We start from the raw sequence: 15,468 nt of genomic DNA on the forward strand, positions 1-15,468 counted from the left end.
TAAGAGGTGCAAAAAATGTCACTCCCTCTTAATGTTCAGACTTTTCAACCAATGAAACACATGGAAGAGAATTCCAGGGTTCTTTAAAGGGAAGGTTCAGGGAGAGAGGTAAAACAATAAAAATCAATATCCACTTACCTGGGGCTTCCTCCAGCCCGTGGCAGGCAGGAGGTGCCCTCGCCGCCGCTCCGCAGGCTCCCGGTGGCCGACCCGACCTGGCCAGGCCGGCTGCCAGGTCGGGCTCTGCTGCGCTCCAGTTCTGCGCCTGCGCAGTACAGCCCGGCGGACGTCCGATGACGTCAGCACACCCGCGTGGGAAGCAGAAGTGCCAGGCCTTGGAGCGCAGCAGAGCCCGACCTGGCAGCCGGCCTGGCCGGGTCGGCCACCGGGAGCCTGCAGAGCGGCGGCGAGGGCACCTCCTGCCTGCCACGGGCTGGAGGAAGCCCCAGGTAAGTGGATATTGATTTTTATTTTTTTACCTCCCTCCCTGAACCTTCCCTTTAAAACCAAGCCATAAATTGCTGTCATTGTTTCCAGCAATTTACAAAAAAAGCTAGTGATAGGAGCAGCAGACTGAAGTTGAAAGATATTTTATTTTGTTACAAAGTGACTTTTGTATTGTGTATGTGGTTCATAAACGTAAAATGTTTTATGTTTAAAGTGAATCAGAGACGAAGCACCCTCATGTTTTTTACCAAATATATCAGTGGGAACATTAGAGAAAACGCCTACCCTGCTCTGTTTCATTCTTCACTGTTCAGTATGCTTGTTAACAGCCCTGATAAAATCCCTGACTGAGCATTCAATCTGGCTTTGCTCAGGAATCATTATAGCTGAGTGTCTTCTCTGATGTCTTTTCAAGCCCAAGCCTGCCCCCTTCTGGCTCTGCTATAATGACTCAGCTATAATGATTCCTGAGCAAAGCCAGATTGAATGCTCAGTCGGGGATTTTATCAGGGCTGATGAGACAGGCTGAGCAGTGAAGAATGAAATCGAGAGCAGTATGATAAATGTATAGGCTAGCTTGGTGACCTGAAATAGATTCCTGTCTTCCAACATGGGATCAAGCAGTGACGGGGCAGCATCAGTTTTAGAGTGATGCAGTGGGTGAAGCCATCCATATTTATAAATTTTTTAATAGAACATTTTATTTTCTAGGTGATTCCTGTTGATATGGATTTGGTTACTATTCATACCAAACCTACAGATGCTAAACCACTCCCTTTTGGCCCATATCGTAGCCCACTCCTGGCTTTTAAATCCTACAGGTAAGGAAATCTCTATGTACATATGAAAGCATGTAATGATGCATACCATACCATTGAAATATAATTGTAGCGTGACGTGATTATATTGTCCGTTGCGATGGAATGCAATGGATGCCTTGTGCAAGGACCCTAATGTACTGAAAAACTGCTAGACCATTATCAGGCACAAGGTGGCATTCTTTTACCATGCTTTTAAAGTCCAGAGATGCGATAAAGATTTTAGCTGAACTGAACATTTTACATCGGCAGAGTGATTGGGGAACACAAGTAAATGATTAATGGCTTTGCTATGCATTTGATTGCTAAAAATGCTTTCAGAATGGCCCAGGTACATAAAAAATGGAACAGCTAAAATCTTTTGGCTTTGAATTTAATAAAATGGACGTTTGAATAGACGTGACTTTCAATTACATAGTTTTGATTTCATTTGTGCACTCTATTTATTAAGAAAATAGAAAGCGACTTGAGAAACATGAAAACAAACTCTTTTGAAAGAGAAAGCTGCTTGAGTAAAGTCGCACCGACTCCTGTGGTAATCCTTCGATAATCTTAAAGGCGCGTACACATGCCATATTTCCGCAAACGACTGGTCCGCCAGACCATCCCGCTGGGGGGACATTCTGCCAACAGTAGCACGTGTGTATGCGCTGTCGGTAGACTGATAAGGCTCAGCGGATCGTTCAGAAACAGCCTTATCAGTCTGCCGACAGCGCGTACACATGTGCTACTGCCGGCAGACCGTCCGCCCAGCGGGGAGGGTCTGGTGGACCCGTCGTTTGTGGAAATATGGCGTGTGTACACACCTTTACAGCCATTTATTTACACCTGTGGAGCTCTTGGATTAGAAGCTGCACCCAGACTTTTTGTAAAAGGGAACCTGAAGTGAGTAAAATTGTTTAAAATAAACCCATGATGTAGCTGCAAATGAATATTACATACTAACCTCCCTGTCAGTTCCTCTCAGAAGCTCACCATTTTCTTCTTACAGTGATCCCTTCCAGTTCTGACAATATTTTGTCAGAACTGAAATATATCAATTGATGTCAGTTATATATCAGCAGCTGTCAGTTACAACTGAATGTGCAAGGTAATGTCCATGTTTCCCTATGGCTCAAGTGGGTGATATTACAGTTTAACAGTGTGCTGACCAGGAAGCTGTTAGGGGGTAATGGCCATTATTAAAATGGAGGACGGAGAATTCCAGTGATCACAGTGGACAAATGGGACGCAGGAGAGGAGAAAGTGATTGAGTAGACTACACAGGAGGTAAGTATGACCTGTGTATGGTTATTTTGACTTTTTATTTTCAGTTCAGGTTCTCGTTAAAGTGAAACTTTGGGTATGGATACAAAATGTTCTTATAGGGAGAAAAACTCATACCTGCCCACTGAGGCTTTCACTAGTTCCTGCGTATCTTCTTTACTCTGCTGGTTGATGGCACTGTGAAGATGTTGAAGGTGCTATTGGAAGGTATGGAGGTACCAGCAGTAACCATACTGGGAGCAGGAGTATGTATTTCCCTATTAGTTATTTTTTTTAATTTTGTTTGGAGATGCACATTGTTGAAAGTTGTATAGAGAGCACCAAAGGCAGACAATGCTCATCAGGTACACAGATATGTTTAATCATTATTCCAGGTACTTGTGGGCAATTTTTTTTTTTTTATAATTGCACACAATTTTCACAGATTTGTTGATTTTGCAGGTTTAGTCCATATTTCCGCACAAAAGAAAAGCTGCTTTTGAGTTCTGTGTCCCATAGCAACATGATTGAGCCCAAGACCTTTTTTTGTCGCTTTGACCTAAATGGCACGTGCAATGACGACGACTGTCAGTGGTGAGTTAATAGTCTAAATATCGACCACATCTTAATGGTGAACAGAAATTGATGAGCTTTAAAGTTATTTGATATACTACCAATAGGTTGATTTCTGTTTTAGGCAGCACATGCGTGATTGCACTCTGAGTCGCAAACAACTGTTTCAAGATATCTTGTCTTACAACTTGGATCTTATTGGATGCTCAGAGAAAAGTACAGATGAAGAAATTGTAGCTGCCACCGGTAAAGTCAGCAATGTTTTTTTTTTATGTTACCAGTTATTATAATGGTGAAGCTGGGGCTTCATTCATGAATTATGGTAATCGGAACTGTGATTAAGGTCTTCTTGCCCTAAGCAGTGATGGCACCCCTGTAGAATGTACTCTGGCTTATGCTACTTAGTTATTGATGACCAATAGCTTGATGACAATAGAAAGAGTAGGTTTGTTAACAAATAAAAAGTATATTCAGTTTATGGCATATTAAATGCTAGCTATGGCAACGGAAGGGGATGCATTCTATCTGCTCTAATATCACACGCATGTCTGATTCATCCTTGTTGGCCTCCTCCAATGCTGAGAGCCTTTGGATGTATATCTGGTGAGATCCTGCCTCCATGGCAAAAGTCTACATGGGCAGCCATCGTTAACATGCCAGATTAACCGGTACATGTGATGTCTTCAAGGCTAGTGTTGTAGAAGGCTTTTGATTTCAGACCCTGGGGATTCTCTCCAGTTGGAGATGTTTGCCTAGCCCCGAGTCTATTGTTCTCCGCTGTTTATCCATCCACATTCAGATACAGCAAGGTCAGGCATGCTCATCCTATAAGGCACATTTGAATTAAAGAGAATCTGTATTGTTAAAATCACACAAAAATAAACATACCAGTGCGTTAGGGGACATCTCCTATTCCCCTCTGTCACAATTTCGCTGCTCCTTGCCGCATTAACCACTTAGCAACTTCTGCCACGCTTTTCTACGTCCTTATTTACAAACACCTATAAACACATATAAATATTTGGTTCTGCTGTCTATTTTTAGAAAACTGAGTATGTATAGCACCATCTTGTGGCCAAAAAGTAAAACTACTTCCAAATACACCATTATTCATTTACCATAGGAACATTAAGCACATTTTCATTATTTTTGAAACTCCTTCACCCCACACCCAAAATAAAATATTATCGCCATACTTTGTACTAGGGACACAAGTTAAACATTGTAAAAACCGGGACAAATTGGCAAATAAAATGTGTCTATTTTATCTACAATAGCACAATTTATTTTTAAACTACAATGGCTGAAAGCTGAGAAATGGTGATTTTTTTCATTTTTTTCTTCTTCTTCCCTGTCAAATCAGTATAAAATAATATAATTCTTAGCATAAAGTACTGCCCAAAGAAAGCCTAGTTTTTCCCGTAAAAAATAATGTATAGATCATTTCAGTGTTATAATTAGTGATAAAGTTATTACCGAATGAATGGGAAGAGCTTTTGAAGGGGAAAAAACCTGTGGTAGAGAAGTGGTTAAAAGTGGTTAAAAACAGTTTTAAAAGTTTGTTTATAAACAAACAAAATGGCCGCAAAACAGGAAGTAGGTTGATGTACAGTATGTCCATACATTGAAAATACATCCATACACAAGCAGGCTGTATACACCCTTCCTTTTGAATCTCAAGAAATCATTTGTGTGTTTCTTTCCCCCTGATTCTCTCATGCACTGAAGTTTCAGGCTGCTCGTTCCTTCCTGCAAACAGCTTTGCCCTTGTCTGTAATTCCTCACTATGTGAAAGCCCAGCCAGCTCAGAGGACGATTTATCCAGTTTGTAAAAGATAAGAGAGAAGAGAGAAGCTGCTCTAATCCTAAATAACACACAGGCAGTGTGCATATAGGGTCCTGGAAAGGGGAATTCATAGCAGAACCACAACACTGAAGAACTTGGCAGCCTTCCAGACACAGGCCTGACAAGTCTGACAAGAGAGAGATAAGTTGATTTATTACAGAGACTGTGATAGTACAAAGTGCTGCAGTAAGCCAGAACACATTAGAATAGCTTTTGGAACTTGTAGGATAATAAAAAACAGGATGCAATTTTTTTTACGGAGTCTCTTTAATGCAGTTTATGCAAAAATGAAATACAACAGCCTCTTTGTGATCATACACAGGGATACATAGCTTAACCAATTTAGCACCGGACTGTTCTGGCCCTTAAAGGACTAGAACCGTCCTATCTCTGTTTAGACATGTGATTACTGTGATTGACTCACCGTAATCATGAGGTCAGGAGCCAATTAAATCTTCTACTGACCAAGATGCTCTGCTTTCAGCGTGACAGAGCGAGCAGGTGCAGCGACATAAACGGCGAGACCGTGCAACATGGCTTACTTAAATCTACACCCTTGCAGGAATAACTGGACACATACAGGGCGTACATTTCAATCCGCGCAGTCCAGAACTGTTTAAAGAGTAACTGAACTTGAATGGGCACAGGTTGTTTTTTTCTAGTGACAGTGCATCAAAATACTAAATTGGACATCCTATGACATTTGTATGAAGCACACTTAATGTTGGATAGATGTGCAGGCTCTATACTAGTGTCCCTTCCTGATATTTTTTATTTTAAATGTTCTTGCGAATTGCTGGTTTCTATATGTGTGTTGTGTCTATTGATTAACTGAAACATACCTTTTTATTTTCTTATTCATTTTGCAACTTGCAGAAAAATACGTTGACAAGCTGTTTGGTGTTAATCGGGATCGAATGTCAATGGATCTGATGTCCGTTCTGCTTGTTAGTCACGTCAATGAAAGCCTAAACCACAGTGAGTTTTCCTCTGACATTTATCACCGTGTAACTTTTTTATGGGAAACACATATTTCAGTAGACAATGAGCTCAATATAAATATACAATCTCTAGTCCATTCACGTACAGTTAAGTATTTTCATAGATTAAGGTTGCTGAAATGGAGCTTGGGACCTCCTGTTAGGGAAGAAACTAATCTTCCAGTAAGACCAATAACCAGGACTGGGAAGTGAATTAGGCAGCTTTCAGATTTTACAGAATCATCAGCATCCTGTATCTCTGAAATGAAAAGCCTAACATGCTGCTTCCGCAGTGGAGAATATTTTTTTTTTTCATTCTTCACATGCTTCATTTGTATTCTGAATCGGCACCAGGAATGAGCTCCGGATGAATTCCGAATTGGTTTCATTTGGAATTCATCCGTATAATTAACCACTTGCCGACCGCCCCCAGCCGATGGGCGGCGGCAAAGACTGGGCCCAAACGACCGCAATACGCCCATCGGCGGGGGCGGCTGCGGGAGTGGCTATGCGGCGATCGCGTCATTCGTGACGCAATCAGCCGCCGGGGACTGGCTCCGCCCACCGCTCGTAGTAACCCGCCGGCCGTTCGGAAGCGCCGGCGGGTTACTAGCACCCGGATCGCCGCATTTACATTGTATAATAGGCTTTGTAATGTATACAAAGCCTATTATACTGGCTGCCTCCTGCCCTGGTGGTCCCAGTGTCCGAGGGACTACCAGGGCAGGCTGCAGCCACCCTAGTCTGCACCCAAGCACACTGATTTCCCCCCCCCCCCCCTGCCCCCTGATCGCCCACAGCACCCCTCAGACCCCCCCCCCTGCCCACCCCCCAGACCACTGTTTGCACCCAGTCACCCCCCTAATCACCCATCAATCACTCCCTGTCACTATCTGTCAACGCTATTTTTTTTATCCCCCTGCCCACTGCCCCCTCCTGATCACCCCCCACCCCTCAGATTCTCCCCAGACCCCCCCACCCCCGTGTACTGAATGCATCTATCCCCCCTGATCACCTGTCAATCACCCGTCAATCACCCCCTGTCACTGCTACCCATCAATCAGCCCCGAACCTGCCCCTTGCGGGCAATCTGATCACCCACCCACACCAATAGATCGCCCGCAGATCCGACATCAGATCACCTCCCAAATCCATTGTTTACATCTATTCTCTCCTCTAAACACCCACTAATTACCCATCAATCACCTATCAATCACCCCCTATCTCCACCTGTCACTGTTACCCATCAGATTAGACCCTAATCTACCCCTTGCGGGCACCCAATCACCCGCCCACACGCTCAGATTGCCCTCAGACCCCCCTTTATCAATTCGCCAGTGCAATATTTACATCTGTTATTCCCTGTAATAACCCACTGATCACCTGTCAATCACCTATCAATCACCCCCTGTCACTGCCACCCATCAATCACCCCCTGTCACTGCCACCCATCAATCAGCCCCTAACCTGCCCCTTGCGGGCAATCTTACAATTACTAGCCACACCTCTCCACTCTCTCTCCTCCTCCCTCCCCAGCCTAACCTGCCCCAACGAAGCGGCAGCTCAATACAACAGTAACCTCTCTGCATTCTTAGACCATGCGGCTCCCCTGACCTTTCGTACCAACAGTCGCCCCAACCCCCAACCTTGGCACACTGCCCTCACAAGAAAACTACAAAATGAGACACGAGCTGCAGAACGCAAATGGAGGAAATCCCGCAACAATGATGATTTCCTGGGATACAAGACCAAGTTGCAGATGTACCATGCTGCCCTCGCTGATAGTAAACAGATATACTTCACTCACTTGATCGCTACCCAAGCCTCCAACCCACGTCGTTCTTTTGCCACCTTCAATGCCCTACTTAACCCCACACCTCCCCCCCCCCCAACCTCCACCCTCTCAGCCACTGACCTATCAAATTACTTTATCAACAAAATTACAACCATCCGGAAGGATATTTCTCTCCTCCACTCTATCGCCCCCGCCTCCCCACCACATCCGACTCCTTCCTCTTTCCCCTCCCTTACCTCCTTCAATCCTGTCATGGGGGAGGAAGTCAACCAGCTGCTGGCAACTTCACCTGCCACTTCCTGCCCCCTAGATCCGGTCCCATCTGATTCTCTGCGCCCACATTTTTCTGATCTGGCCCCTGTCCTCACCCATCTGTTCAACCTCTCCTTCTCCACCGGCATCTTCCCCTCCGTATTCAAACAGGCCACTGTGCTTCCCCTACTAAAGAAATCTTCACTTGACCCTGCTCTGCCATCCAACTACCGCCCAATCTCTCTCATCCCTTTTGCCTCAAAAATTCTTGAACGCCTGGCCCACCAACGCCTGACCAACTTCCTTAACTCCAACTCCCTTCTCGATCCCCTGCAATCTGGTTTTCGCACAGCCCATTCTACAGAAACCGCCCTCACCAAAGTGGTAAATGACCTCGCCCTTGCCAAAGCCGAAGGTAAATACTCCATCCTGCTCCTCCTGGACCTCTCCTCGGCATTTGACACTGTCGACCACTCCCTCCTCCTCCACTCCCTGCAGCTAATGGGCATTCAGGACATAGCCTTAGCCTGGATCTCCTCCTACCTCTCCAACCGCTCCTTTACAACATTTTTCAATGGCTCCTCATCCACTCCTACACCCCTCTCAGTTGGTGTTCCTCAAGGTTCCGTCCTAGGACCCCTACTGTTCTCACTCTATACTGCCTCAATTGGCAAAATCATCTCCTCCATGGGCTTCAATTACCACCTGTATGCCGACGACACCCAGATATATCTCCACACCCCAGACCTCTCCTCCTCTACCATGGACAAAGTCTCTGCCTGCCTCACATCCATTTCCTCCTGGATGGCTGCCAGGTACCTGAAGCTTAATTTGGACAAGACTGAGCTTCTAATATTCCCACCCCGCACAGCTGCACCCCTCCCAGATCTGCACGTCACTATTGAAAATACTATAATCCACCCTACCTCCCAAGCCCGCTGTCTAGGTGTTACTCTGGACTCTGAACTTTCCTTTACCGCCCACATCCAAGGTATTGCCAGATCCTGCAACTTCCACCTCCGCAACATCTCCAAGATCCGCTCCTACCTGTCCCCTGACACCACTAAACTCCTTATCCACGCCCTTGTCATCTCCCGCCTAGACTACTGCAATTCTCTTTTATCTGGCCTCCCCTCCAACCGTACTGACCCACTTAAATTGGTAATGAATGCGGCAGCCAGACTGATACATTCTTCTCACCGCAGCGCCTCTACAACTCCGCTCTGTAAAGCACTACACTGGCTCCCCATCAGCTTTAGGATCAATTTCAAAATCCTGTGCTTTGCCTACAAATCAGTGCACAAGACCTGCCCAACCTACATCTCTGATCTGGTCCACAGGCACATACCAGCCCGCCCCCTCCGATCCTCCAATGACCTGCGCCTAGTCGCACCACGCATAACTCAGTCACACGCACGATTGCAGGACTTCACCAGGGCCGCCCCTACTCTCTGGAACTCTCTCCCACCAGCCATCAGACTCGCCCCCACCTTTAATTCCTTCAAACAAGCTCTCAAGACTCACCTCTTCACGCTCGCATACCCCCCTACACCAGCACCATAATATGTTCTGTTAGACCCCCTCTCAAAAGACGCACCTATTGTCTCCACCCCACCCTTTAGATTGTAAGCCTCCGGCAGGGCCCTCCTCCCTAACGTATCCAGCTTGATTATGCAATCTTACTCGCAACCACCCCTCTTGTAGACTCGAACAGTCTCTATTTTGACCTATGATACTGTATTGTTATCAAATCATTTGCATGATCTTGTTTTGTTGTGAGTTTCCGTATGTTCTACCTGTATGTTAACCCATTTATCTATTGTGCAGCGCTGCGTAAAATGTTGGCGCTTTATAAATACAATAAATAATAATAATAATAATAATCTGATCACCCACCCACACCAATAGATCGCCCGCAGATCCGACATCAGATCACCTCCCAAGTGCAGTGTTTACAGCTCTTCTCTCCTCTAAACACCCACTAATTACCCATCAATCACCTATCAATCACCCCCTATCACCACCTGTCACTGTTACCCATCAGATTAGACCCTAATCTACCCCTTGCGGGCACCCAATCACCCGCCCACACGCTCAGATTGCCCTCAGACCCCCCTTTATCAATTCGCCAGTGCAATATTTACATCTGTTATTCCCTGTAATAACCCACTGATCACCTGTCAATCACCTATCAATCACCCCCTGTCACTGCCACCCGTCAATCACCCCCTGTCACTGCCACCCATCAATCAGCCCCTAACCTGCCCCTTGCGGGAAATCTGATCACCCACCCACACCAATAGATCGCCCGCAGATCCGACATCAGATCACCTCCCAAGTGCAGTGTTTACATCTCTTCTCTCCTCTAAACACCCACTAATTACCCATCAACCTCTTAATGAAAAGACTGGACCGAAATTTCAGTGGATTCTAATGTAGCACTTCTCCAGCAACACCTATAACCTTTCAGAACACCTGGATTACTTGGGATGGCAAAGATTTAAGCTGGATCGGATCTTCCTTGGTATCACACACGGCTGAACACTGCACACCTTCCTTGGAATTGACCTGAGACCTTAAAGACTTTCTGCCTCTTTGTGCCTGCCCTCTCCCATCCTGTGAGTAACTTTCATCGATTATCTACAGCATCTATGCTCAATAGACTATATTTTTCTACATATATTATACATTATATCTTCAAATTCCTAAACAAAGAACTGTGTTTTCAAATTCATGCTGTCCATCCATACATCTCTGTGTAAGGACAATTCAGTCTATACAGGCCCTTTGATCTCTGCAGGATACCAGCCACAGCTGACAAACTTCACACCTTGACTCTAAATAGGACCTATCTCAGCAGGAGCCCTGAGCTGTCTCTTGTCCATCCTAATGTGTAAACATCAATATTCAGCAGAGAGACTTCTAGCTGTATACCAACCAAGAAATATCTATCCAATTGACAAATCCACAATAATTCTACTGAAGTCTGTTGGAATCTTCAGAAAGACAAAGAGAGGCTCGAGAGGACGTGGGAAAAGATATTCTTCACCGCAGAACCAAAATAACTCTGTGACAAAATCTGCAGAGTACACCCAGCCAACAACCCTAATAGCTCCAGCACAATCCAGCAGAGATGACAGCCACACATCTGGAGACTGTTCTGTCTTGGAGTCATCAATCTCAGACCCTAGCTCCCAGGGTAGCCCCATCAAGGCTGTCCTCTGTAATGTCAGATCGATAAACAACAAAACAGCAATCATACATGATCTAATAGAGTCTTCTGATCTGGCCTGCCTGACTGAAACCTGGCTTTCTGAACCAGTTGGCCCCACCCTGGAGGCTGCCGTGCCAACAAACTATTCCGTGATATACTGCAACAGGAAAGAACGCAGGGGAGGAGGGGTTGCACTTTGCTTTAGATCAGCTTTGAAAATCAGACCACTTACTGTAGGTCCTACCAACTCGTTTGAATGCTTGGGGGTGCAACTTTCAGCTGAGAAAAACATTAACATATTGCTGATCTACCGCCCACCAGAAAAACACTCAGACTTCCTTAAGGAACTTGTAGACCTCCTATGCAACCTAACACTGGAACACCCCAGATGGATTGTTCTTGGAGATTTCAATACATGGGTGGATGACTCCTCTTCAAAACTTGGAATAGAGCTACCTCGTGCCTTACATGAACTGGGCTTCCTCCAATCAATCAGCTCTGCTACTCACAGGAAAGGCCACACTCTGGACCTTATATTCCATACTGGGCTGTCAATAGCCAATGTGGAAATTAATCCTGTTGCCTGGTCAGACCATCACACTATCCACTTCTCCCTCTCAATACCAGCTGTCAAACACCAGGTCAAGAATCAAATAAAATATCGCCGCTTAAAAGGGCTAACACCTCAACATATCCGAGATAACCTTAGCTTTGATGAATTGACTGACTCCAGCTTGGACCCTGATACTCTGGTGTTTAAATACAACAAATGTGTGTCCTCCACCTTTGAGACCATTGCTCCTCTGCGCACCAAATATCTTACTCCACACCATCATGCACAGTGATTTGATAACGCTATAAAAGAGCTGAAAAGACAAGGCCGAAAACTTGAGAGACTGTGGCGCAAATCTCAGTCCCCAGAAGACAAACATGCCTTAATCCTCCACTTGAAGAGCTACCAAAAGGTAATCACGGGAAAAAAATCATCCTTTCTATCACAAGAGATTGCAAATGCAGTTAACAAACCAGCCCAACTGTTCCGCACAGTGGAAAAACTCTGCAACCCGGCATGTCAAAAACTTAACATCGAGTCTTCAAAGGACCTCTGTGACCAATTTGCCCATTTCTTCACAGACAAAGTCTCCGCTATAAGGGTCCGCCATCCAACTTACAGCATCTGAGCCTAATATAGCGCCGAAGACCATTAGCAGAGACAATGTAACACCTTGGTCAAACTTCAAAGAAATTGATGAAGAAGTCACATCAAGCATCCTCCTTCACGTCCGCCTAACTACCTGTGACCTAGATCCTGGCCCAACACAGTTCATGTTGAACTGCCCCGACCTGTTCGTACCGGTATTCCTAAAAATTAACTGTTCCTTAAAATCAGGGATATTTCCTGCTTTACTGAAGGAAGCAATCATCAGGCCTCTCCTCAAAAAACCCTCCCTGGACCCAGATGCAATGACCAGCTACAGACCTGTCTCTAACCTTCCCTTTCTGGGCAAGCTAATTGAAAAAGCTGTTTACCTCCAGCTAGAAGCCAAAATCCTACAAAACAACAGTTATGACCCATTCCAGTCTGGCTTCAGGAAACACCACAGCACTGAAACGGCCCTCATCCAAATATGCAACCACCTGCTCATGGCAAGAGACAGAGGAGAGTGCTCCATCCTCATACTGCTAGACCTTTCTGCAGCCTTTGATACAGTTGACCATGACATCTTGATAAACAGGCTACAGGAATACTGCGGCATTGATGGCATAGTTCTTCAGTGGTTCCAATCCTTCTTGAGTGGCAGAACCCACAAAGTGTCTATGGGGCCCTTCCTGTCCACCCCTGTATCACTTAGGTATGGGGTGCCCCAGGGCTCAATCCTCTCTCCCCTGCTTTTCACGATTTACATGTTACCGCTGGGAAAACTAATCCAAAAACATGGCCTGACATACCACTGCTATGCAGACGACACTCAACTATATCTTTCCTTCAAGCCTGGTGTGACAGACCCAACTCTAACTATAAACGCCTGCTTACGTGAACTACAGCAATGGATGAATGACAACTGGCTGAAACTAAATGCAGACAAAACTGAAGTCCTTCTGATAGGAGGGCAGAGCATGATAACAAAACAACTTAACTTGCAGTCTTCACCACTGGGAATAGGAGGCACGGATCTGCGCAGCTCTGATCATGTGCGTAGCCTGGGAGTTCTAATTGATTGGGATTTAAACTTCAGAACTCAAATCTCTGCTGTGGTGAAATCATCCTATTTTCACCTGAAGAACATTGCAAAAATCAAGCACCTCATACCCCCAGAAGATCTGCCAACCTTAGTCCACGCCTTCATCACATCCCGACTGGACTACTGCAATGCTCTCTACACTGGCCTTCCAAAAAAGGTCTTGTACCGACTACAGCTGATACAGAATACTGCTGCCAGACTGCTAACCAACCAACCCCGTCACTGCCACATAATGCCAGTCCTGCACTCCCTTCACTGGCTACCTATAGAATGGAGGGTCCTATTCAAGATCGGCCTACTGACATTTAAATCCCTGAATAATTTAGGCCCTGGATACATGAAAGATATGTTGCAGCTGCGTAGCAATCCCCGCATTCTCAGATCAACAGGTTCTAATAATCTAGTCATACCCAGAGTCCACTTGGAAACTTTTGGTCCCAGAGCCTTCTGTCATGCTGCCCCTACGTTTTGGAACTCCTTACCTCAACAGATCAGGACAGCTCCATCCCTGGACGTGTTTAAATCCAGACTGAAAACCCACCTGTTCAGTTTGGCATTTGCAGAAATATAACTTTTGTTGTGTGAATACTTCATCCTACTAATTACTGAATCTGAGAGAGCCTAAGCGCTTTGAGTCCTATGGGAGAAAAGCGCTATAGAAATGTTATTGTATTGTATTATTGTATTGTATCAATCACCCCCTATCACCACCTGTCACTGTTACCCATCAGATTAGACCCTAATCTGCCCCTTGCGGGCACCCAATCACCCGCCCACACACTCAGATTGCCCTCAGACCCCCCCTTATCAATTCGCCAGTGCAATATTTACATCTGTTATTCCCTGTAATAACCCACTGATCACCTGTCAATCACCTATCAATCACCCCCTGTCACTGCCACCCATCAATCACCCCCTGTCACTGCCACCCATCAATCAGCCCCTAACCTGCCCCTTGCGGGCAATCTGATCACCCACCCACACCAATAGATCGCCCGCAGATCCGACATCAGATCACCTCCCAAGTGCAGTGTTTACATCTCTTCTCTCCTCTAAACACCCACTAATTACCCATCAATCACCCCCTATCACCACCTGTCACGGTTACCCATCAGATTAGACCCTAATCTGCCCCTTGCGGGCACCCAATCACCCGCCCACACCTCAGAACGTCCTCAGACCCCAGCCCTGATCACCTCGCTAGTGCATTGCTTGCATCTATTTCCCCCCTCTAATCACACCTTGAGACACCCATCAATCACCTCCTGTCACCCCCTAGCACACCTACCCATCAGATCAGGCCCTAATTTGCCCCGTGTGGGCTCCTGATCACTCGGCCAAACCCTCAGGTCCCCCTCAGACCCCCTTCCGATCACCTCCCCAGTGCATTGATTGCATCTATTTTCCCCTCTAACCGCCCCCTGAGACACCCATCAATCACCTCCTGTCACCCCCCTAGCACTCCTATCCATCAGATCAGGCCCAAAACATCCTGTCATCTAAGAGGCCACCCTGCTTATGACCGGTTCCACAAAATTTGCCCCCTCATAGACCACCTGTCATCAAAATTTGCAGATGCTTATACCCCTGATCAGTCATTTTGAGAAATTTGGTTTCCAGACTACTCACAGTTTTGGGCCCGTAAAATGCCAGGGCAGTATAGGAACCCCACAAGTGACCCCATTTTAGAAAGAAGACACCCCAAGGTATTCTGTTAGGTGTATGATGAGTTCATAGAAGATTTTATTTTTTGTCACAAGTTAGCGGAAATTGATATGTATTGGTTTTTTTTTCACAAAGTGTCATTTTCCGCTAACTTGTGACAAAAAATCTTCTATGAACTCACCATACTCCTAACAGAATACCTTGGGGTGTCTTCTTTCTAAAATGGGGTCACTTGTGGGGTTCCTATACTGCCCTGGCATTTTAGGGGCCCTAAACCGTGAGCACTAGTCTAGAATCCAAATGCCTCAAAATGACCTGTGAATAGGACGTTAGGCCCCTTAGCGCACCTAGGTTGCAAAAAAGTGTCACACGTTCTCAGAAGAAGTAGTA

General features: G+C 45.7%; 1 protein-coding gene across 2 annotated transcripts in view; it reads left to right on the forward strand.

Moving 5' to 3' along the window:
- ZFC3H1 (zinc finger C3H1-type containing) overlaps positions 1–15,468 on the forward strand; it is a 126,864-nt gene that overhangs the window by 71,995 nt on the left and 39,401 nt on the right. For both annotated transcript variants that reach the window (XM_068276678.1, XM_068276677.1), the window contains 4 exons: positions 1,159–1,268; positions 2,973–3,104; positions 3,208–3,329; positions 5,806–5,907. In XM_068276678.1, coding sequence (XP_068132779.1) covers positions 1,159–1,268; positions 2,973–3,104; positions 3,208–3,329; positions 5,806–5,907 — 466 coding nt within the window. The remainder of the gene's footprint in view (positions 1–1,158; positions 1,269–2,972; positions 3,105–3,207; positions 3,330–5,805; positions 5,908–15,468) is intronic.

The sequence above is a fragment of the Hyperolius riggenbachi genome, chromosome 3, assembly GCF_040937935.1.
Source record: "Hyperolius riggenbachi isolate aHypRig1 chromosome 3, aHypRig1.pri, whole genome shotgun sequence".
Taxonomy (NCBI): Eukaryota; Metazoa; Chordata; class Amphibia; order Anura; family Hyperoliidae; genus Hyperolius; species Hyperolius riggenbachi.